General features: G+C 48.6%; 1 protein-coding gene across 1 annotated transcript; it reads right to left on the reverse strand.

Moving 5' to 3' along the window:
- Positions 1-1,365: 1,365 nt before the first annotated feature.
- OBI1 (ORC ubiquitin ligase 1) lies at positions 1,366-23,957 on the reverse strand. Its single transcript, XM_077343862.1, has 6 exons — positions 23,695-23,957; positions 15,893-16,028; positions 14,527-14,618; positions 11,599-11,847; positions 8,997-9,085; positions 1,366-3,849 (listed from the first exon to the last, which is right to left on the reverse strand). The coding sequence occupies exons 1-6, from the start codon at positions 23,764-23,766 to the stop codon at positions 2,289-2,291; spliced, it is 2,199 nt and encodes a 732-aa protein (XP_077199977.1). The 5' UTR covers positions 23,767-23,957; the 3' UTR covers positions 1,366-2,288.
- Between the last annotated feature and the right edge of the window lie 217 nt (positions 23,958-24,174).

Genomic DNA, 24,174 nt, shown 5'->3' on the forward strand with positions numbered 1-24,174 from the left:
ACAGAATTTCCATTCTGTCAAATGAACTGCATTGTTGAGACACAGGCCAGAAATGTTGGCAGATCAGGCAGATATTAGCCAATGAATTGACTATGCATATGCCTTCAGGATGGGAAGCTAATCAAACATATAGAGACTGGGGAAGAAGGCATTTGCATTAAAATGATGTACCAGATTGTGTTGTAAAATAGGATGACTGTGTAACACCTCTACGCTTTACATCTTCCCTAATATGATACAGAGGCTTTGGCCCTGGTATAGCCTACACTAGGCTTTTTTACCCAGTCCCAGTCCGAATAAATCCCTCCTGTCTACACTGAATTCAATTTCCACTTTGATTTGGGGTGCTTTAAAATTTCACTCTGCAACAAGCATGATTGATTTGTGGTGACCCTACCTTTCCCCTGCAATATCTAGAAATGGATATAACCCGCAATATTTGAAAACTCAGCATCAGTAAATATGCAGATCTCTGCTTTTTGCGAATTAACTCCCTGCTTTATGCCTACAACGCTGACGTAGCAAAGCAGTCTTCCCTAATTGGCCAGGGCGTCAGTTCAAAGACTTCCTGGTTTCCGGCTGCAAGGCTTGTCTTAAAGTCCCTGCGCTTCAGAAAGCCTAACTTCTTTCAACAGAGATTTGCCTCTTGGATTTATTTCCCCTTCTCTGCTGTCTCCAATCCTCTCCCCCTCCCCTGTTCAAAAAAAGAAAGAGACTCCTGCTGTGCTTGGCTCCCCTCCCTGCTCTGAACTTCCCCAAATGAGTGCAGAACACTCTGTTTCAATTGTAGGAACTTAAACATTTATTAAGTGATATGAACATATATGGTCATGTTGGCCCCGCCCCCAAATAGCCAATGGAGGGGGTGGGAGGAGGCGGGGCCCCAGCCTGGCACGTACACAGCTGTGCTTCCCAACCATATTCTGAACCCCAACTTCTGAGGTTTCTCAAATCCTCTACAAAATTTCAGGTTAGTGGCTATCATGCTGTCAACTGGCCATGAATCCCACAAATGACTCGTATCATATACGGGACATATTTTCCCCCAGCTACACGTTAACGGGGAGATATGGGGCTAGGATGTTAAAACCTGGAAGCTGGACCTCACTGTAGATTTCTGGGAAAGTAATTCTCCCCTGATTCTACAGCTGTAACGGGGATAAAATGCAGTCACATTACTCCAACCTCCTTGGAGGACAGACGGAATACACACGCCATGTCGCTATCCTATTTTGACAGCAGTGGTAAGCATTTCTATTACAGAGAAAGGCTTAATGAAAATTCAAGCAGGCTTTCTAATTACAGAAGCTCCCCCCCCTTTTTTCCCCTCCTATGCTAATTCAATATTTGAAGCAACATCAAGGATTACAGCGCTTGTGACATTTTTTTATTCATTCCACATAGAAAAAAGCATGCAGTATTAATGTAAAACAGTACAGTATTCATGTAAAATGTTCAGTGCACATTCAAGTAAACAAGCCATTAGCATATCAACCCATTTTTATGAACTGCACAGGCACAAACCGCATGGTCTTTTACAAGAGCAGGATGGGGTGTTGTTGTTGTTTTTTTTTTGGAAAGTTAAAAGCAGTGTTTGATTAAAAAAAATAATAACTTGGGCTGGGCACTCAGTCTTAAGCAAAAAGACATTTCCCCCCTAACTGAAAACCTACCAGAAGGAAAATAACCCCACTATTCTAACAGCTATACACCAACGGTACCAATAGGGCGGAGACACAGGGTGTCATGCGGGGAGGAGCGGGCAAACATTGTGTTCTGAAAGCCACGTCGGGAGAGAAAGTAGAGCTCTGAGAGAGCTGCCGCCCCATTTCTGAACAGGGAAAGAAAGCCCAGCGAAAAAGGCGTCAATGCGGGCTTCTCACCAAATCAACGAGAAACTCCTTCTGAAGATTCGTCGCGTCCAGCGATGGGACATTCCGCAGCTGCTCCAAAAGGACTCAAGACTTCATAGAACCCAAGACTAAAACCAAACCACAATACACCGATCCCTAGGCATCTAAACTGAAGACATCGAGAGAGGACGAGGGGAGGGGAGGGGGAGGAGGAGAGGAGGGGTTCTGACCAGATTTTATAAACAGAAGAGATTAGCACTCTCATTCAGAACATTCAGACTCCATCGCTAAGTATGTAAGAAGTGGACAAGCTGAGATCATAGGGGATCTACAAACGAACAAAAAGAATCACTTGGGAAAACAAAATTACTCTCGAAAACATTCATATTGGAACGGCACCTCAATTTCGCTTTGTCTTAAGAAATAACTAACTAGTCAGTTCTTGGTTGTTTTGGAGGGGCTCGCACTAGACACGCTGCTTTGAATCTTCCTTTTCGTCGACGTATGGAGGCTTTTGGCTTTCCGGTCGGGGACAAAGGAAGAGGACCAAGGAGACTGCAACTGGTTATGGAGGTTCTGCAGCTCCGGGGCCACCTTAAAGAGAGAGGACCCCAGCTTTTGTTCTTCAAAGGAACTCCCAGAGTTGTTGAACAAAAAGCTGGGGGAAAGCTCTCTTTGAAATAAAAAACTCTGCGGTTTGATCTCGCTCGTTTCTGAAGTCCGCCCACCAAAAAGTGGGAAAGGCTCCATAATGTCCAAGGCAGAGGGGGAAAGGATGGAAAAAGTCGCAGATTTCCACTCGCTTCCCTCCGCTGAGTGATCGTCTGCCAGGGGGCATTTCAGAGAGTTCTGCTCATTCCTCTCCTTCATGGTTTTCTCTTTCTCCTTCAAAAGATCCGGACACTGAGTAGCTTTGCAGGAGTTCTCCAGGTCGGAAGACGCCTTGGAGACATAGTACGGGCTCTTGCTATTGTCCGATTCCGACATCATGGAGTCCAGCTCAGAGATTTTGTCCAGGTACGCGGCGTCCATGGACGCCTCGCTGGACGTCCTGGTGCGGTTCATTTCCGAGGAGCGGACGGCATGAAGCTTTTTCGGCATGTTCGTGTGGTGTGCTTTTTCGCTGGATTTTGCCGACGATTCGCCAGAATCGCTGGCGGCCGTGGAGGGCTCTGAGCTTTCAAAGTCCAAGTTCTCGTCGTAGTGCGTCGGGCACCTGTTCCAAAACAATGGCTTGTCGGAGGCGAAACAAGCCCCTTTGTTGTCGCTGCTCTCGCAACTGCTAGCGCTGTGCTCGGGAGAGTCTTTGTGCCCATCGTCGGAGGCCTCCCCCAAATCCTCAAAGTCCAGTTTCCTGAGAAAAGTGGGCGGCTTCCTCGGACTCTCTTCTTTGGCGGGCGGGTCGTCCTTGCTGCTGGGCGTGTTCAACTGGAGGCAGCTGAGAGAGAGCGGCGTGCACGGATCAGGAAGTTCGTACAGCTCGTCCTTATAGGGCACGCAGTCCTCGATTTTGTCCCACGTCTGCTCGGAACAAGTCTCCATGTCGGCAGCAGCTATATCCAAGAGGCCCTCCTGGGAGCCAGAGAAAACATCCCTTCCCGCCGAGCACTGAGCCACGGACTCATCGGAACCACCCCGGCTGGCCGAATGCAAGCAGACGTCATTGCTGCTCCCCAATAGGCCGCTGCTGGGTTGATCGTCATCCGGGCAGTGAGTGGCGCACAGGCAGTTCTGATCCGAGCACTGCTCTGGGCTTTTCCGCAGGGCGTTCTCACCGGCCGTGCTTCCGCTTTCTTTCTCCTCCATGGGAACAGCAGCCTCGCCTTTGGGGGCTTCTTCTTTCATGGGTTCATACTCCCCCTTCCCGTGCGACACCTGCGACTCCAGCTCTTCTATGTATTTGTCGCTCCGTTCCAGGGCCTTCTTCAGGCGGTTGGTTTCACGCTCACATTGGTCGAGCTTGGACTGAAGGGCTGCGACCGTGAAACGTCCAAACCTGCAGGAAACCCATATAGAAAAAGGTCAGGCACGAGGTTTTTCTTTTTCTTAAAATCTCAGTCTAGCCAAACATTTCTGGCAAAGGTAATGAGAAAACTGACAAATTTACAATATGGGCTATTGGGAAAGCTCGAAAGATGGGGATTACGGTATTAGGTATCGATACCCAGCTTGAGCCTCTTGTGGCGCAGAGTGGTAAGGCAGCAGACATGCAGTCTGGAAGCTTTGCCCATGAGGCTGGGAGTTCGATCCCAGCAGCTGGCTCAAGGTTGACTCAGCCTTCCATCCTTCCGAGGTCGGTAAAATGAGTAGCCAGCTTGCTGCTGGGGGGTAAACGGTAATGACTGGGGAAGGCACTGGCAAACCACCCCATATTGTCTGCCATGAAAGCGCTAGAGGGTGTCCCAAACAGCTTATAACCTTGTTCTCATGCCCTACATTTTATGCTGTGAAGCAGTTTGAGACTGAATGACTGGCCCTAGATCACCCAGGAAGCTTCAAGGGCACAGAGGGGAGTACCATGACTCTCCCAGATGGTTGTCCAACACTCTTTAACTACTGCCCCATGCAGGGCAGGGGGTTTTGACTCTCAAAAGCTCAACCCCCCTCTCCCCAGCCCCCAAATATTGCTCTTCTCCAACATACTGGACTCGATTCTAGCACTTCTCCTGAAGACCTACATGGTTAACTCCTGGAACGATTGTTAGGGAAGCTGTACCTAACAAAAGGGGTACAAGCCAACCGTTTTTACACAAAACTAAAACAAATAAGCCAGGCTTTCTCAACAGGGGTGTCATGAAACCCTGGGGTTTCCTTGATGGCCCTGGAAGGGTTTCCCCAATTGGGTGGGTGTTAAATCATTTTTAAAGAAAACTGATTGGGTGATATGATAGTTGATCTGCCCCCCCCCCCCATGCCAATGATGGGCCTGGAAGGGATGGAAAGGGGAAGGGTCCCAGTCATAAAAATCCTTCCTGGCCAAGGTTCACCACAGGAGGTAGTGACAAGAGTCCAGAGAGGTTAAGTACTCTCATTATAGCTTAACTGCACTGAGGGGTGGGCAGAGGCCTACCCCAGTCCTGTTCCCAGCCCAGTTAAGTAGGCCCCTGCTGGGGGTGGAGGGGATGAAGGAGCGTGATGTCACATCCGGTAGGAGTATCCGGGTGATGTCACTTGCGGTGACATGTGACTTCTGGAGGCGTGGCAGGGAGGTGTGGCCTGCTGGCATCGCTTCCGGGGTTTCTCACGGCCTGAAGAATGTTTCAGCCATTTCTCGACAGTAAAAAGGCTGAGAAAGGCTGCAATAAGCCAAGGAACAAACAAGGGTAATCTAGGAGCAGCCAGAAGGAGGGAAACCGGGAAAGAAGTGAAAAATGTGGCTGGGTCCAACCCCAGGTGTGAGAGCTACGCATCACGGTGTAAATACAAATGCATCACTGGGAGTCTTTTTTCTGAGTCCCTCCTCTTGGCTGAAGGATAAATTTCTCAAGCTCTCCAGGGCCTTATGTCAAACCCACCAAACATGTTTGCTCTGCTCACAATGGGAGGCTCCGGCCCCTCCTTTCGAGAGGAACATCACACGATGAGATAGCGTAAAGTCTGGCCATTATACTCTCGTTAGAATAAAAATCCCACATCTATTGTAAAGACGGCCGAGATGACTTAAAAAAAAAAAAAAAAAAGGCTATGGCTGAAAATTAAACCATTAGCAGCTCGAAGGCCATAACAAGTAGAAGATTACCCTTCCAGGGGCCGGACCGATCCGTCCCGACTCAAATATGCATGAGGAATTATCCCCTAAAACAATGGCAGAGATTTATGATAACATTTGAACAGCAGTCCACATCTTGAAATATTTACATTCAATCATTTTCTTACAGCACGGCAGCGTTTTACTATATACATTTCATCCACAATGTCACCTTGTCAAATATAAAAATGCCAATATGAAATTCAGTAATTGTCACCATCCTTTAGAGGCTTAAAGAGAAAGAGAGAGAGAGAGAGAGAGAGACTCACTTGGAACCTTGTGATTATGGTCCTTCTCTGATGGACAACTTCTACTTCACTCTCAGAGGGTTGCCACTAGGGTTCAGTGCTCCGGTGCGCTTCGGTAAGCAACGACGCCCGAGTTGGCCAATGCTACGGCGGCGGCACACTAGCTGGCGCCCGCACGCAGGCGCAGAATTGCGCCTGCGTGCGGGCGCCAGCTAGTGTGCTGCCGCTCCTCCCCTCCAACCCAGGCCGCTGGCTGCCTCGGGCTTTGATGATCGCCGAAGCAGCCGAACCACGCCGGAGCGCTCACCCCTAGTTGCCACTGTGAAGAAAGAACGCTCCTCCCTCCAAACCCCCGTTTTCCTTGCACAGGGTGGCCTTGAAATGCCGGCAACAACGTGAAAAACCCAGCAGATTGAGAAGAGGGATGTTTTCATCGTGCTCCCATGGACTCCTAAGATCACTCGCCTGTCCCACCCGTTTCCTACTTCAGACCAATTCATTCGCAAGGATCACGAACCTAATGCACGCTCATGTGCCCTGAGGATCTCAAATTTAATCTAGGCATAGTCCAAGACAAGCGGATCACTAGAAGCATCCAGAAAACGAGGCATTTTATATATCAACTCTAAGAGAGGTGGGTATGGTATATCTCCCCGTATATCTAGTATGCATAGAAGAGGGGTTTTTTATATACCTCACTATTCACTACCCGAAGGAGTCTCAAAGCAGCTTACGATCGCCTTCCCTTCTCCCCACAATGGACACCCTGGGAGGTAGGTGGCGCTGAGAGAGCTCTGAAAGATCTGCTCTGGGAGAACAGCTCTAAGGTCACCCAGCTGGCTGCACGTGGAGGAGCAGGGACTCAAACTCGGCACTCTAGATTAGAGGTCGTCGCTCTTAACCACTACACCAATCTCGCTCTCTAGTATATCTAGTACAGGAATAGCACAAAGTTAACACACGCCGAGCATTGGGAAAGTCTGAAAAGGGGACCTTTGTTTGCACCTGAGGTTACAACGCTTCTGAACACTGAGCAGCATCTGAGCAGAGAGAAAAACTGGTTGCCTTTGGGCAAACCGTTGCTCACGCACTTGAATCTGCTGGCGGGTGATGGAAAAGCTCCCAGGAGCAGCTAGGAAAGTACAAGTGAAACGTAAGTTTCATTTAGTGGTGGACCCTCTCCCACCCACAAACCTGGGCAATAAGTGTTTTTCTAGGGTTACCAAACTCGCAACCCCTTGATTCAAAGGCAGATCAGCTATATATGGAAGCCTCTGCCAGGGATCTGACATAACTGTAGCTTTTGCACACCCAGGATTTCCCAAGCACTACCTGGGGGAGACAAAATTCCAAGCCTAACCCCAGTCACATTAGGGAATCACAGAAGCATGCAATTTTATTTACATACTAGAAATTAAGCCTGCTGTAAATATAATACATCGGGCACTAGCCCCCCCGCCCCCCCCGGTCGCAGCCGTTCCCAGGCAGGTGGGCAGGGCGATCGGTGGCTTTCTGAGTTCGGGGGAAGGGGCCAATGGGCACTCTTCCTCATCTCGGACAGGGCCCACCCTAAGGGCCCTTACTCTTTTATTTATACCGCTCCCGCGGAGCGGTTAAAGATGGTATTTGAGATAGCTCTGAATCACGTGAGGAGGGGTCTCCGAAGGAATCAGTCCGAGGGCCTCGGGTAGCCCCTGGCAGTGCCACCATGCACGGTGGAGGAGTTGGAGCTGACCTGCTGGGAATACACGTTTCCCACAAAGCAGTACAACTCAGAAAAACTCAATGTGTTCCGAAGTGAGTGACAATTCTATATTGATTAGAATGCATGGATATAAAGTGAGGGTTGAATCCAGTAAGAACTTAAGAGACCAACTTTTGGATGATGAGCTTTTGGGGCTTTAGTGAGCTGCTGCCACTTCTTCAGCGGAACCGGAAACATTCCAGAAGATTCCTTACATACAGAGGCACGGCCCATGTAATCAAGGTTCTACAGAAACCATACAACATGTCTTTTTTTACTGCCCCATATACAATGCCATTCAGGCTAAGGCTCTAGACTCACTCCTAGTTAAATGTATTGGCTACTCTGATAAATGCAAGGTACAGTCCCTTCTCTCCAATCCAGATCCAGATACAATTGATAAAGTGGCTAAATTCTTACAAATGGCAATTAAGCTGCGTGAACTTAAGAACCAATTGACTGTACTCTGATTTGTCGTATTTTTAATGCCAATAAAGGTGGTTGTTATTGAGCTTTTGAGAGTCAAAGTTACCTTGGGCAGCAGAAGAGGGTGGACAGCAGGGTGTAGGAGGAATGGGGATATTAAGCAGTTAAGTAATTCTGTAGTGTGCTAAAAATCTTATCTTCACAAATACACACACATACACACACACTTATCCAGACAACTTATATTTCACAACACAGTCTTTACAAGTGGTTGAACTTTTCAGGATGACGCGAACAAGCCCCCCCCCCAATTAAAGCCACGGGATTGGATCATGACAGCTTTCCCCCAGAATCTCACCAAATTCTCCACCTTCCTCTGGCCCCTCTGCCCAACCGACTTTCTGTCCATATTTGTCCCATATTCCCACAAAGTGTATCTAGAGCAGTGGTTCTCAACCTGGGGGTCAGGACCCCTTTGGGAGTTGAACGGCCTTTTCACAGTGGTTGCGGCAGGACAAGCAGCTTGGCTGGGGGGGGCAACATCTATACAACAGGCTTGCGGGGTAGATCGAGACAGAGAGTTCGTCTGTCTAGAGCAGTGGAAAAGAACGAGATCGGCATGGTGGGACAAGAGGCAGAACTGAACTGAGAAACCACGGGAAAAAACAATCTATATACAAACATTAACAATGGATCTTCACGCCATTGGTCAGTTTCGGTTTAATTTCTGAGAAAGAACCCTTGCATAATTTTATGGCTGGGGGTCTCCACAACATGAGGAACTGGATTAAAGTGTTGTGGCATTAGGAAGGTTGAGAACCACTGGCTTAGAAGGTCAAAGACACCCCCCCTCCAATTTTCCTCTAAACAAAAAACTTTGCAACCAGCCCTGTCAACATCACTGCAACATCAGGGACGCTAACAGTTAAAATGTGGCCAATGAATAATGCATGGCGGATTTTAAAATATTTACATACTTCTGGGGCGATCGACTTCCAACCTCGGCCTTCAGCCGCAAGTTCTCCCTCACCAGTCCACTGTTTTCAAACCTCAGTTTCTTATTTACCTATAGGAAAGATATAGATATAGATATTTGAAAAGCTTTCCTAAGCATACAGCAAGTGATAAATAATATTTTATGAGACAAGCTGTTAGTTTCACGATTTTTAAGAAAGGGGGTAACATTTCCAGCAGCCACGGTTCACTCCGATCCCCTTTGCTCCCCCCCCCCTCCCCACCCCAGCAGGGACACCACTTAAAAATTACCCTGGGAAATGGCTTGCAAAAACTGAATAGAGAAGAGACATTTTTAATTTATATTCCCCAAATACGCCGCGAGGCTCCTATCTAGGGAAATAAAGAGAGCCATGTTAGTTCATTCCGACAGTCATTACGGGGATGTACTAATGGTAATTCCATGTTTCCCGCCCCCCCTCCCCAGGACTAAATACTTTAAATGCATTAACATTCTAATGTGCAGGTATCAGCAAAATGAATGTTGAGCAGCGTTCGTGCCCTTCCAAGCAGAACACGATTGCCCAGTTTATTTTTAAAAGAGGAATTGCACAATGGAGCGCTAAATCCACCATGACAACTCATTTGCCCGTTGCTCTTTGGCATCTCTTCTCCAACGGCGGCGATTAATCAGCGTCTTGATTTATAGGCATGCCGGTATCTCTAAACAGGGCCTGTATCTTTCGTCCCAGGTAAGGAATGAAATCCCAAGGAATGAAATTTCAGGATTGGGATTCTTCAGGTTATTCATAGAATAATAGAATAATAGAGTTGGAAGGGACCTCAAGGGTCCAGCCCCTTGCACAATGCAGGACACTCACATCCCAATCGCTCATCTACTGTAACCTGCCACCCCCTTAACCCTTCACTTTAGGAACTAACCCCCCCTCCATTTTTGCTTTTTCAGGTCTTAAGGAAAAAGTCACTCACTCGCCACAATAACGGAGAAGGTTTCCATTTGTTACTAATGAGTTATCCCCTTACGGCTCCTTAAGGATAAAGTACGATTAGTTGACAGGCCTTTTAACCAAGTCCTTTGAAATCGTTTCTCAATCATTTATCCAAAGTACAAATAAAGGTGTTTATTTTTTCCCGAGACACTGAAGTCCAGAGAAACACACAATGTAACTTTCAAAAGCCGCCCCCTCATTAAAAAGGCAGCGACATGATAGAAGCAGGAGTCGTTTTAAAAGCCAAAGCAGGTACCCCAAAAATGGTTATTTAATACTTGATGAGCCACCCCCCCCACAAGATCCTTCAGGGAGTAGTGCATTTCTAAGAGGTGGCTGCCCCTCCCTCCTCCTCAATTTGAAGGCATGGAGTTAGGCTTGAGCCACTGAAATGGCCAGTGGTGTCCCTTTGAAGAGAAAGCCCAGGGGGTGAGGATTAAGCCAGGCTAGGCTGTGAGGCTGGGCTGAGAGAGGACAGGACAAACACTATTCTGAATGGCTGGATCCAAAACCAAAGCCAAAAAAGGAACACAACACAACTTTAACAGGCAGGAACTCAGAAGTTGAGCTGCACAATAAAATAATGTAAAACTTGTTGATTATTTATTACAGTGCACAATTTAAAACAGAAGACACTCTCAGCACAGAATTAAGCAATAGCGAAGAGAGGTGGCCCTAGGCACTTATCAAAGGAGGTGGTCTCCAAAAAGGATAAAGCTTATATATATTGGTTGGAGCCATAATTTACAGATCCCATTCTACCACTCAGCTACCATCACAGTTCTGACCACCGAGGAAGACCCAGTAGGGTCGAAACACGTTTGATCTTATGTGCTGTTAGTTCTGTATAGTTTTTGGGACATCTTTATTCTGTTTTTAATTGCGCACTATAATAAATAATCAACAAGTTTTACATTACTGGACGAGGCATTAGCCAGTCAGAAACAAGGGGCTCCTCACTCCTGCTGTTATCGTCACGTGATCCCATGATGCAGTTCAAGGGGGAGGCCACCATTTGATACTGGAATGCCCTCGGGTAGCCTGTAGATCTGAGGACTGCCTGGCGGCCGGGCAAGGGATGTTCAGAGGTGGGCTGCCATTGCCTGCCTCCTTGCCATGACCTCTGGTGTTCCTTGGAGGAACTACCACCCAAATCCTTGGAGGTCTCCCATCCAAATACCAGCCAGGCTCAGCCCTGCTCAGCTTCCAAGACCTGACGCCCCCTGGACTCTCCAGGTCGGAGACATCAATGAGTCGTCATTCAAAGGAGTAGCTCCACAACTCTATTTTACTTCCTGAGCGCTCCAACAAATACCAAACTGTGTATGCTGCCATTTTATATGTTGTTGGGGATTGTCTTTAGGATTATTGGGGGTTGTTTTAGGATTTACGTTAAGATGCTACTTGTATGTGGTTTTATTCTTTTTGTGAACTGCCACGAGCCAGCTTGCTGGGAGCAGCGGTATACAAGTCCAAATACAATGAATGAATGAATGAATGAATGAATGAATGAATGAATGAATGAATGAATGAATGAATGAATTAATACACTCCCAAGATCCCACAGCCTTGGACAGTTGACAGCTGCCCAGTGAGGTTAGGAAACTTTTCTCACCTCCGCTAACTTTTCCATGTCGTCTTTCGCTTTTTCGTACATCTCATTGGCAGCCTGAAGCTTCTGGGTCAATGCTGCCAAAGTCTCGGAGACAGCTTTGCTCCCGTCATCCGAGGCCAGAGGGCTCTCCGGATTCTTGTCCGACATGTCCGCAGGCGCAGGATGCAGGATATATTTCAACTGGGACTCCAAGCTCAGGTTCTTGACGGTCAGTTCCTCCAGCTCTTTCTGCAGGGATTCTATCTCATCCTTGGGAGCGCCGCAAAGCCACGGGGAGAGAAGGCACACAAGAAAACATTGAAAATTAGGGGAAAAATGGAGCAACAGGTGCTTATTTCTCAAAGCTTCCGCTGACTGTGCCTTGCTCCATGCTGCAATTAGGTGCTGAGCTATCAAAGGGCTTTTATTTATTATCAGGTTTTTATGCCACCCTCTGTTGAGGGCTCAGGGTAACTTACAATGTATTAAAACAATGAAGCAAAATTAAAACTTAACATTAAAATCCAAGATTCAGGTCAAAGAGCCCTCCCCCCTTCTCTCCAGTGTGTGTGTGGGGGGTGAAATTCTATGATATTATTGACAAAGGGGAGCTGATGTTGCCTATGCAGAGAGGCCAGGTTGCTGAGGGTATTCTGTGGGCCTCAGTCGCCTGTTTTACAGGCTCTTTGGAATTGTTTTAATTCTTGCCAGGCCCTGATCTCACTTGGAAGAGCCCTCCCCCAGGCTGGGGCCAGGGCAGAGAAGGCCCTGGGCCTGGTTGAGGCCAGTTTGACTTCACTTGTGCATATTTATTTATTTTTTTGTTTGTTTGTTAGACTCCCAGAATGGCTCGTGGCGGGTAACGAAGGTCAGATAAAATCCCCAATAAACCCCCCATTGAAATCCAGCATATCAAAACCACAAGATGAGTGGTGAATAAAGCCCTCTCCCCACCTGTCATAGGGGGGTGTGGCGACTTGCCAGAAGGACTGGCATCACCTGTGAGCTGGTCCACCTGAGGAGGGGCCTCTGATCCCACCTGCTCTGGCCTCAACCAAAGACCCGGCAGAAGAGCTCCATCTTACAGGCCCTGCGAAAGGGCTCCAGCTCTGTCAGAGCCCTCAGCTCACCCGGGAGTTCATTTCACCAGGTCAGGGCCAGGAGCAAAAAAGACCTGGCCCGGATCTAGACCAGGCCAACTTCCCTGGGGCCGGGGATCTCCCTTAGATTAGCACCCACAGAGCGGAGAGCCCTGCGGGGGGCACAAAGAGGCAAGCGGTCCCTCAGGTAAGTGGGGCCCAAGCAACGGATGGCCTTAAAGGTTAGTACCAGAACCCTGAATCTGATCCAGGCCGCAACCAGCAACCGATGCAGCTGCCTCAGCACTGGCCGCATATGGGCCCTTCGAGATGCTCCAGTGAGGACCTTGGCAGCTGCATTCTGCACCAGTTGCAATTTCCGGGTCAGGGACAAGGGTAGGCGAGTTACATAAATCCAGCCTGGAGGTGACTGTGGCATGGATCACTGCAGCCAAGCAGTCCGAGGGCTGGTAGGGTGCTAATAGCCTTGCCTGGCGATGGTAAAATGCCGTATGGGCTACTCCCGCGACCTGGGCCTCCATCGACAGGGAAACATCCAAGATCACCCCCAGATTCCTGGTTGAGGGGTTAAGGTGCACCCCAACCAAGATGGGCAGGCAAGCTTCCTGATCCACCGCGTTTCTGCCCAGCCACAGGACCTCTGTCTTGGAGGGGTTCAGTTTCAGGCGACTCTGCTCTAACCACCCATCTGAAAGTAAGAACTGTCCTACTGGATCCGATCTTGGACACATCTAGGTCAGCATCCCCCCCCCCCCACACACACACAAAAGGGGCCGGGTAGCTGCTTCCAGTCCAGTCAAATGATGAAAGCTGTACCTTGTCATAAAAAGACTATTTGGAACATCCAGTTCACAAACTAGGCATTGCTTTTGGCAAATTAAGTTTTCATTAATTCATTCATTCATTCATTCATTCATTCATTCATTCATTCATTCATTCATTCATTCATTCATTCATTCATTCATTCATTCATTCATATTTATATACCGCCTTCCTCAAAGGCTTTGGGATCAAGATAAACACACATAAAAGGATACACACGAAGAGCTATCTTTGTGTAAAGAACACAAGGTGCAGATACTCATATATAAGGCTGCACTGAATCTCACCAATTCCCCTGATGGGATTTGAGAAAGGGCCCCCCTCCCCCCACGGGGCTAGTCCTCAGCGCTGGTGCCTATTGCCACGAAAAAGTGGGTCTACTTCTCAGCTGAAAACCAAATCAGGCATAACTTATTCCGTTTGCCAGTTCCGGATCGTAACTAGTATATTTGAAATAAAATTCGGCAAGCAGCAATGGGGCTAAATAGAGATGGTTTGGGGCAAGTCAATTTTCGGTTTTTGTTTTCAGAATTTTAAATCTTCATCTAAATTCCTGCTTCGTGTGTGCAATTTTATTCTATTGTAATTTGCCCCGAGCCCTTGGGAAAGGACAGAGAATAAATACAAACATAAATAAGTAAATAAAAATAAGAAAAGTTTCCTTAAGAGATCCAGCAGGAAAGACCACACGGGGCTCTTCACCGGCTACTGTAATAATGACGCATTAGATGTGGGGTGGGGGGATGCGTGATGCTTATATGCCCTCTCTGTGACCCTTACGGCTGCCCTGCAGGGTGAGAGCTGATGTTATCCCCCATCCATTACAGGTCAGGGACAGGGGCTCAGAGACGGCGGCTTCCCTCGCTCTGTCCAGGCAGGGAAACCCTGACCAACAGTACCTGAGCCTTCACTGGCATTCTTTGGCTCCATCTCTGCTCCCATCAAAGAGCAAAGGAGCAGGAGAACAGACTACGGGGAAAGCAGCATCACGCATCACGACTCTGAGGCTGCCCTCCCACCCTCTTACCTCGTATTCTTTGTGAAGGAGCTCAAGCCTGGTTTTGCGGAGCTGCTTCCTCACCACGGGGGTAAACACGGGGTTGCTTTCACTGGTTCCCCCTGCAGTGACACAAACAAATTTAAGCTCTCCTCTCGCTTCACTCTGACATTTTACATGAGCTGAGACAACGGCCCTAAGAAGTCCTGCTGGAACGTGGAAGGTCGAGATGGGTAGCCGTGACAGCCTGCCTGCAGCAGCAGGGAACAGCACCGAGCAAAGGCTTACAAAAAATTGCGGCCCGCTTCTTCAAGTCACAAAAAAGTGCTTTTGTTACACCCCGCTTTTCACACCCAAAGCGGCTTACAAACACCTTTCTCTTCCTCTCCCCACAACAGGCATCCTGTAAAATAGGTGGGGCTGAGAGAACTTTAAGAGGACTGTTCTGAGAGAACAGCTCTAAGAGAACTGTGACTAACCCAAGGTCACTGAGTTGGCTGCAGGCGAAGGAGTGGGGAATCAAACCCAGTTCTCCAGATTAGGTTCTCCGGTTCTTAACCACCGCACCATAAAAACTCTTACCCTGCCACAAAGGTGTTACTAGACTCTGGCTCTTTTCTACCATGGGGATGTATAAAACATGCCCCCCTCAAATGAGTAGGTGAGCCCATTGGGAAATCTGTCACTAGGTGGTTACAGAAACACACCAGTAGAAGTCAAGCGACCTTTTATGACATTGCCAGGAAGTACTTGGGACTGTCCTATAGAAGCACCAGCGACTACACCAGTTCAGGTGTTACACCCATTTCACGGATTAGATCACTGAGGCTCAAGGGCACCAACTCCCCCCCCAAACAGGGATCTCCAGGTTAAACAATCCAAAGCTCCACCTGCCTGCCCTGGTTCTCAGATGCCAGTTTCTGCAGAGGTTGCCTGTTCCTGGGAGAAAGCGAGCGTGCTCACTCCTACACGTTGGCAGATTCAGCCTGCGATGAACACCCAGAGCTTTAGGGCTTAGAGAGAGGGAGGGTGTGTTTCTCCTTGGAGGCTATTTTACCTGATAAATGCAGGCAGCTCCTGGAGGCAGAGGTGGGGCAGAGATAGAGGGGAGCTGCCTTGGACGGGGCGGAAACAGTTCATGGCATTCGAAGCAACAGGTAAGCAATGGCTCAGACTCAAACTATTTAAGCGAACTGAACACAAACTATTAAACGAACCGAACTATTTAAACGAACTGAACACAAACTGAACACAGAGGGTTTCTGCACTGGCCAGGGCCAGCATTCACTGCTGGGATGCCCAGTTACGGAGTTTGAGACGCTGGAAAGATCAGGAACGTATTTGGCCAAAAGAAGAGGAACCATTTTTTGGTTCCCGCCTTCGGGAGTTGCCTTACCTAAGACTTCTTTGCAAGGATTTTCAGGCGTGATGGGAATCCGGCAAGCAGGACACTGACTATTGTTCTTCAGCCACACCTCTATGCAAATGGAGCAGAAGACGTGGTGGTTGGCACAGATGACCGGGTGGCGCACCTGGCAACAGAGAGGGTGTAAAAATTAGAGGCTCCCTGTTGGCCTGTCATGAAGAATGTACTGGGAATATTCCTCCTATCCTAGAGCAGAACTGGGAGGGTCATAATGAACTTGAGGTCTTCTCCCCCCAATACAAGTAAGTACTTATCCTTCTGAGCCTACCTTTCTCCCTCTAGAACAGCCTTTCTCAGCTTGAGAAACCCCTGAAACATTCTTCAGGCTTCGAGAAAACCCCAGAAATTATTGTGATTGTGCAGAATATGGTTGGGAAGCAGAGCTGTGGACACGCCCACCCATGGTCCCTCCCCCCCACCCCCTCCAGGCCCATCATTAGCCATTCTGGGAGGGGGTGGGGCAGGTCAATATGACCATATATGGTTGTACACACACACACACATATAAACTCCCATCCATTCAGGAAACCCAGGGCCGTCGAGAAACCCCAGGGTCTCACAAATCCCCGGTGGAGAAAGCCGGCTCTATATCAGGGGAGGGGATTCTTTCAAGGCCTGTTCGTAGGAACGGGCTTTGAAGCTAGTCACTAATTAATAAAACAAAGTCATTAACAGCAACTACTAACAAAGCTACTAACAAACAAGCCGAAGCCATCAACACAAGCCAGGGCATATTCACCGAAGGCCCACTTTGCCACCCAGAACAATAGAGATAAAATGGTCCTCGTGTCAGAAGAATGCCATAAAACATTTTAAAGGTAAGTAAGTAAGTGAGGTGCCAGGGGAGTCTCGGGGGAAGGGCAATCGATGCATGAGGCGCCACCACTGAGAAGGACCTGGCTCTGGTGGCTGCCCAATTCATCTCTGCAAGAGGGGGTACATAGAGCAGGGCTTCGGAAGAGGATTTCTAGCTGGTTCGCTAGACAATCCGGTGAGAGGCCTGGCTCCAAGATAGGCAGGGCCTTCAAGGGAAGAACCAGCAGTTCAAACTGTACCCGGAAGTTAAGACATGGGCAGCAGCACAGGGGTGATACAATCCTGTATCCTGGGTCTATATATAGTCGGACAACCTGTGGAAAACATGATAGTGGGTCCAGAATACAGCTGGTGGGTTGTAACAGTGGGCTAGCCAGTCGGAGTACACATCTTGTTCCTAGTTCACCTCATCCAATTCAAGGTAGCGATGTTAAAATCAGCTTCGTTTCCTCAGCTTCTGCCTGCAATACAGGACGGCAGTGCTGGCCCACCTGACAGGGCTGTTGTGCAGACACACCTATGGGAAGCACTTGGATCATCTGAAGAACTGTTTATAAACGGATTTTATCTAAACATTAAAAACTATTCACACAACCGTCCGCTTTTGCATTAACGGCATAAATTGCAAAAGGAGGACTGTCTGAGAAAAAAGAACAGTGACAGAAAGTAACGGAGGAGGGGAAAAGGAACAATGGTAGAAAATACACAGGAAACAGAGAAGTCTGCAAGAAGTACAACTCCCATCTCTCCCGCACGTCTCTTGGATTTAGGAGCATGAATATTGAACAGCAATAACTTTTTGTTATATGGCTGCCTTTTTCTGGTCGAACAGCCTATTGACTTTTAAGACCTAAATGGGATTTAGGAACATCCTCCGGGTTCCAGGCAATGAAAGTAACTGATAGTGATCATACAAGAAATGGTCTGGACTTTTAAGGTGTCACAAGACACGTCCCGTTCCCCCCCCCCCCCATAATGGCTCGACACAAACTTCTGAAGTTTGTACGTTCTCAGCATTTACAAAAGGGCTAGAAACTTTCTGATAGGGAACAAATTTAAACGAGTAGCCCCTGAACCCCAAATCTTGGCCCAAACTTATACTGCACGAGGCCCACAGTGAAGGAATGCTAGAAGTAGGTTCATTTATATCAGTTGCATCATTCACAGGGCAAAACATTGGCCAGTCGTTTGTCCCCTCCCCCTCTGCCAAAACAAAATTAGAAAAAGCTCTCCCTGAAGGAAAAAGAGGCATTATCAACCCTGCGGAGATGTTGAAACCACTGGTAACTGTCTAGTACAATGCACTGCAAAATGAAAAGGGGAAATAAAGCAGTGGTACTACAGAGAATTGGGCTTCAAGGACCCGCATCTTTAACCAGATGCTTCTGTATTTTCCTAAAGGAGCAAACGGTTTATAGGAATAAGTTTCTGAGGGGCATTACTAATAAGATCTCTCTCTCTCATTTAAAATTCTCCTTGCAGGCAAGCAGTGGGATTCAATAATGAACTAAAAAGAAGTCCTGCACTTCATAAAGAAGTTCTGCATAGTATATAAATTGAATGAATAAAATAGAAACAAAATAAAATAAATAACATTGCATGGCCAACGCACAAAAAAACAGTTCTCACATTTCTTTGAAAAGTTACTATTCTAAACTTTGGATTACTACCATAGTCAACAGTAACAAACATTTGGTGTGTGTGTGTGTGTGTGTATTATTCTGCTCACAAACAAACACATGGGACCCTCCGCGATGCCTTGTGCTACTTTGCTTGGCGGTCACAACACACAACAAGTCAAGGAGCAGGGCTATGAAGAATTTCACCAGCAGCAACTCTTCAGCAATCCAGAAAGAAGCTATGTTTAGTGGGATCCCTTTGAAAATGAATATACTGTCGCAAAATATTTTCACGCACATGCACAGCTGGCCTACAGTCACTCCAGGAAGACACTGGTACTGTGGGAGCAGTTTCTGCCAAGCCAACCTCTAAAAAGATCTCCAAAGGCCAATCAGTTCCCCAAAGGCCAATCAGGATGACCAAAGCCCCCATGGGCCCTGCCCACTTTCAAACCCTTGGCTGGCACCAGGAAAAGGATCTCAAGGCACCCTGTTGGAGGCTACTGAGCATGTGACAATCCACGTGGGAGGAGCTATGTCAATATCACTACTAGGGAGGACATGATTAGACGTATAAAAAAAGCACGGTATTTTCTGGGTTAGGCAACATTCGACCTGGAGACTAATGGTATTTTCTGATATTCCAGAATCCCAATCCCGATATGGTATGGGGATTCAGAAAATATTTGGGAAAAACAATAGCTTTCAGCTCCGAGACACTTAAAGCAACCAAGATCCATTAAAAGCCCACCAACAAATTATTATTATTACTAGTAATTAAACCCGCTGTAAAAAAAATACAGTGGGCGCTAGCCGTTCCCAACCGCCCTGGTGCGGCTCGCAATTGGTCCCTTGCCACCGGACTGACAATCGGAGTCAGTCAGTCCAATTGTCAGTCCAGAGGAAGGGGCCAATAGGCACCCTTCCTCATCCCAGACAGGGCCTGCCCTCGGGGCCCTTACTCTTTTATTCTTCCTGCTCCAGAGGAGCGGTTAAAAATTATTATTATTGTTCGATTTTTACCCACCACTCTTGGCACAATGGCTCAAGGCAGGTTACATAACAGATTCAATACAATAAAAACAACCCCCAATTAAACCCCCCATTAAAACCCCGTAAAATCGCAACAAAAAATAACGACCAAATGATGGAAATAATAATAATCTATCCTAAAAATCCCAAGAGCCTCTTGTGGTGCAGAGTGGTAAGGCAGCAGATATGCAGTCTGAAAGCTCTGTCCATGAGGCTGGGAGTTCAATCCCGGCAGCCGGCTCAAGGTTGACTCAGCCTTCCATCCTTCTGAGGTCGGTAAAATGAGTACCCAGCTTGCTGGGGGGTAAATGGTAATGACTGGGGAAGGCACTGGCAAGACCACCCCGTATTGAGTCTGCCAAGAAAACGCTGGAGGGCGTCACCCCCAACGGTCAGACATGACTCAGTGCTTGCACAGGGGATACCTTTACCTTTACCTAACAATCCCAACTATCAGCCGGGTGGCTAGAGGAGGGGTGTGACAACCAAACCACACCAATAGATGGACTGGCATGGGGGCCCATCTTCCAGGGGGGGAGCCCTGTCCAATTTTCTATTGGCACTGGCCTCAACCATAGACCTGGTGGAAGAGCTCCATTTTGCAGGTCCTGTGGAAAGCCGAAAGCTCTCCCAGGGCCTGCAGCTCTTCTGGCAGCTCATTCCACCAGGTAGGAGCCAGGACCGAAAGGCCCTGGCCTTGGTCGAGGGCAGGCGTACTGCTCTGGGGCCTGCAGAGACCCCTGGATAGGCTTGGGGCCAGCAGAGAGCCCCATTTTGAACCGCCCCTCCCTGAGCCTGACGAACAGTTGATCCTGTGGAGAGAATCTGACTTGGGGGCTTTGCTGTGTCAGGATTCCAAAGGTGCCTTCAGGCTCAGGGACCCCCGGGATTAGCACCTGGCCCTGTATGGCCAGGGAGTGGCAGTTTTCAAGGGCAGTGCATCGTGTTTATTTTGCTTCAGGAGATGTCTACGCAGGCACTGAATAAAGCCCATCAGGAGTTCCTAACAGAGTCCCAAAGAAATGACCCATGAGGCAGCTAGTAGACCATTCAGGCTTCCCTATGGTTGTCCTCTGCACAATACAATATTCACTGCTGGATTTATTAATCTTGGTGCTTTACACTTAAGAAAACTAAGTTCATCTCTTTGCCTCCTGTAAGTGCCAGTCTCCGGCAGATATGGCCCCGGAGGGGGTGCTTTGCATGCAAAGGACATACAATCCATAGCACAACTGGCTGCTTTCTTTCGGTCTCAAGTCCAATATGCACCACTGGACTGAAAAACACACACAAACTATCCTCTTCCATTGGGCATTTGAAGGAAGAAGAAGAGTTGGTTCTTATATGCCTCTTTTCTCTACCCGAAGGAGGCTCAAAGCAGCTTACAGTCGCCTTCCCATTCCTCTCCCCACAACAGACACCCTGTGAGGTGGGTGAGGCTGAGGGAGCCCTGATATCACTGCTCAGTCAGAACAGCTTTATCAATGCCATGGTGAGCCCAAGGTCACCCAGCTGGTTGCATGTGGGGGAGGGCGGAATCAAAGCCAAATTAGAAGTCTACACTCCTAACCACTACACCAAACTGGCACTACACCAAACTGGAGGAGGGAACCTTGCCCTCGTAGGCTTCCATTTCCTCCTGGCTCTCCAACCCCCCCCCCCAAAATAACAATTTTAGATGCTTCACCTCTTTTGAACAGTCGCCATACTGGGTAGCTTGGGCGGGGCTGGGTTCTACCTCTTTTATTGTTATTCGTGGCACTTACATTTTAACTAGGGCATTTAATTATTTTAACTAGGGCATTTAATTATTTTAATTCTTTCTTCTGAGCCTACCTTTAGGTGGGGTAAAAATCTAAGGTATATATAAATAAAATAAATGTATGTACACCATCTCTCTCTTTACACACATGCGTACAACCACAACTATGTAACAAATATAGTTGAAGTATAAAATGTAAAAATGTAACACATTTCTACTAGTCTAGCACCCCAAAGCCCTGCTGCCTGAAGCCATTTCCCATCGCCTGCGCGGTCCCTGCATCACGTAGTGGTCAAACACTCAGAATAGTATCCGAAAGACCCAAATTTGAATCCCCCCACTGCCTCTTGAATCTTGCTGAGTGACAATCGGCCCAGTCACTTATTCTCAGCCTAAATTACTTCTCAAGACTTTTATGAGGATAAAAAAGGGGAAAACAAAATGGCAAAAGCCAGTTTGGGTCCCTGCTGGGGGGAAAGGCTGGGTATAAACCAAGTAAATATAAAATAAATAATATCTGGGCTGGTCCTCCTGCTGAGGATATATGTATAGAAGACCATGTCTTTGGCCACAGGTACGGGTGAAGGTCAACTCCAAGATGATATGCAATTCAAAGCTCTGAAGATTAACAACAGAACAACAGAGACTCTCTCTGGCAGAAATTTTAAACAGAGACTGGATAGCCATCAGGCTACAGTGGATGAGCGACAGGGTTGTGAGTGTCCTGCATAGTGCAGGGGGTTGGTCTAGAATGACCCAGGAGGTCCCTTCCAACTCTATGGTTCCATGAGACTTATTAGATGTTGCTCTCACTCAAAGACACTCCCACCATGTCTGTGCCACAAACGAAAGGAAGGCTGCTAACCTTAACACAGCAGCAAACACCATTAAAATCCAAAACAACTGTTTAAAAAGAAAAACATTCAACATGTGCCTAAACCAGGGGATGTCAAACTGTGGCTCTCCTTGCCTGCAAGTGATCATGGTAATTGTAGTCCATAAATATCTGGAAACCCACACCTTGGCCAGCCCTGGACTAAGCATTTCTTTTTACCCTGGAAACACTCCAAAGCAGATCTGTTAATTGAGTCTAGAGACACCCCACCAACACTCCTGTCAAATTCACAGCTACCTTGCAGCTCCCTCCTCAAGATGACCAAAGCTGCAAAGGACTGTTTAGTAGAAGCGAGAAATAGGTTGAGCTCCCTGATCCCAGAGCAGCTCTCTCAAGCACTACAAGGGACTTCAGCATTACCATCCAGTCAAGGATGAATTTGCCCGTGGACTTGGTCATGACAGCAGCCTCCCCCCCCCCCCAAGTTTGGAAAAGACGGGGGCTACCATGGTGACACTCAGGGGCCAGTCACATCACACTCGGTGTAACTAGCTTCCAGAGCAACAGCATAAAAAGGTACAATCCTTCGTAGCGTTACCAAAGTCTAAACTCAGTTAAGTCATCAGGCCTGGTGGGGAGTAATCCTGCATAGGACTGCACTACAAGAGTGTTGTAGTTTCAGGTGGGCAGCTGTGTTGGTCAGAAGTCGCAGGACAACACGGAAGTCCAGTGGCACCTTTAAGACCAACAAAGATTTATTCAAGGCATGGGCTTGTTTGTGCACAGACTCTACTTTGGATAGTGAAACAGGCATCTTGGGAGTACAGATGTAAGGAGAGGAAATTAGGAGGCAGCATCATGAGGATAGCCAACAAAACACGCATCATAATCAAATGGCTTCCTGGAAAAAAAAAACATATTTAGGCATTGCAGTGTTCAAGTCCACAAGGCCTCTGTGTCAAATTCAACCCGTGGCCGCATTTACTCAGTGAACTCCTCCAAAGTATCACTGCAGGCCAGAGGGGTTGGGGTGGGGGCGAGATGATAAGAGAACCAGGTTCGACTCCCAGCTTCCTCAAAGCCCTCTTCAAAACTGGGGAGGGGAAGGAAACCGTAGGCGTTCCGTGGCACTCGAATCTGCTTCGAATCTACACGATCTGGCCTAGCCGCTCAGCTCCTCGCAGACGCTCAGCCAGGTCCCGGTGTAAAAATCCCAAACTCATCCTCGGGGGTGGGGGCACAGACAGGCGTGAATGACAGCGACCCAAACGAACCAAAAGGGGGGGGGGGGTCTGTCTTCTGACTATATCCCACAGCTCCGGGAACACGGCTGAGCTGACCGAGCAGAGCGCACGCCTTCCAGCGCCGCCCCCCCCCCCCCCCAAGGCGGAACCCAACCTTTCCGGGAACGGAACTCTCGAGCGAACACCCAGGGCCTCCCTTCCGCCCCCGAAACGCCGCCCAGGCAACAGCACGAGCTTCGCAGCCCACGAGAGGCGAAAGCGGGATTCCGGAGCGCAACGTGTGCAGGGCAGGGCCACGCGGATTGCTGTGTAAGGGGCGGTGGGAGGAGGAGACCCCCCCACCCAGGGGCCCATCGGGCTCTGCCCCCTTTGCAGGCAGCCCCGCGCCCCATTGGCACTGGGAGGGTAGGAGCCTCCTCCCCGCGGCGGCGGCGGCGGCGGCTCCCGAGCGCAGGTGTCGTTACCTTTCCCAGGCAAATGTGGCAAGTGATGGGCAGCGTGAGAGACAGGGTCACGTTCTGAACGTTCTGAGCCATTGTGACGTTTTAGAATCCCGCGAGCGTGGAAGTTCCAATCCACAGGCGGCAACGACCGCGACGGCGGCGAAGGAAGCCTCGCTTGCCAACTCTCACGCGGGGAAGGCTCTCGCGTACGGCAAGCCGGCGAGGCCAAGTTTCCTGGTCGCAGCCGGCGCCGCGTTTCCGAAGGAGGAGCTCCGGAGTCGGCGCGGATTGAGCATGAGCGGCGGCTCGTTCGCCGCCTTAAATCGCAAGAGCGGGGAGAGAAAAGGCGCGCGGCGGAGGGAGCGCGAAAGATCATCCCTCGCTGGACTTCGAGGGGCCGCTGTGCTCTGGGTTAGCTCTTGAAAGTGACACCCACAGATCACGGTGACTCAAGCAGGAGTCCCGGGGCGCCTCATCAGGCGAACGCAATTCGTCCAGCTT

This window comes from Paroedura picta, chromosome 6, assembly GCF_049243985.1.
Source record: "Paroedura picta isolate Pp20150507F chromosome 6, Ppicta_v3.0, whole genome shotgun sequence".
In the NCBI taxonomy this organism is placed as follows: domain Eukaryota; kingdom Metazoa; phylum Chordata; class Lepidosauria; order Squamata; family Gekkonidae; genus Paroedura; species Paroedura picta.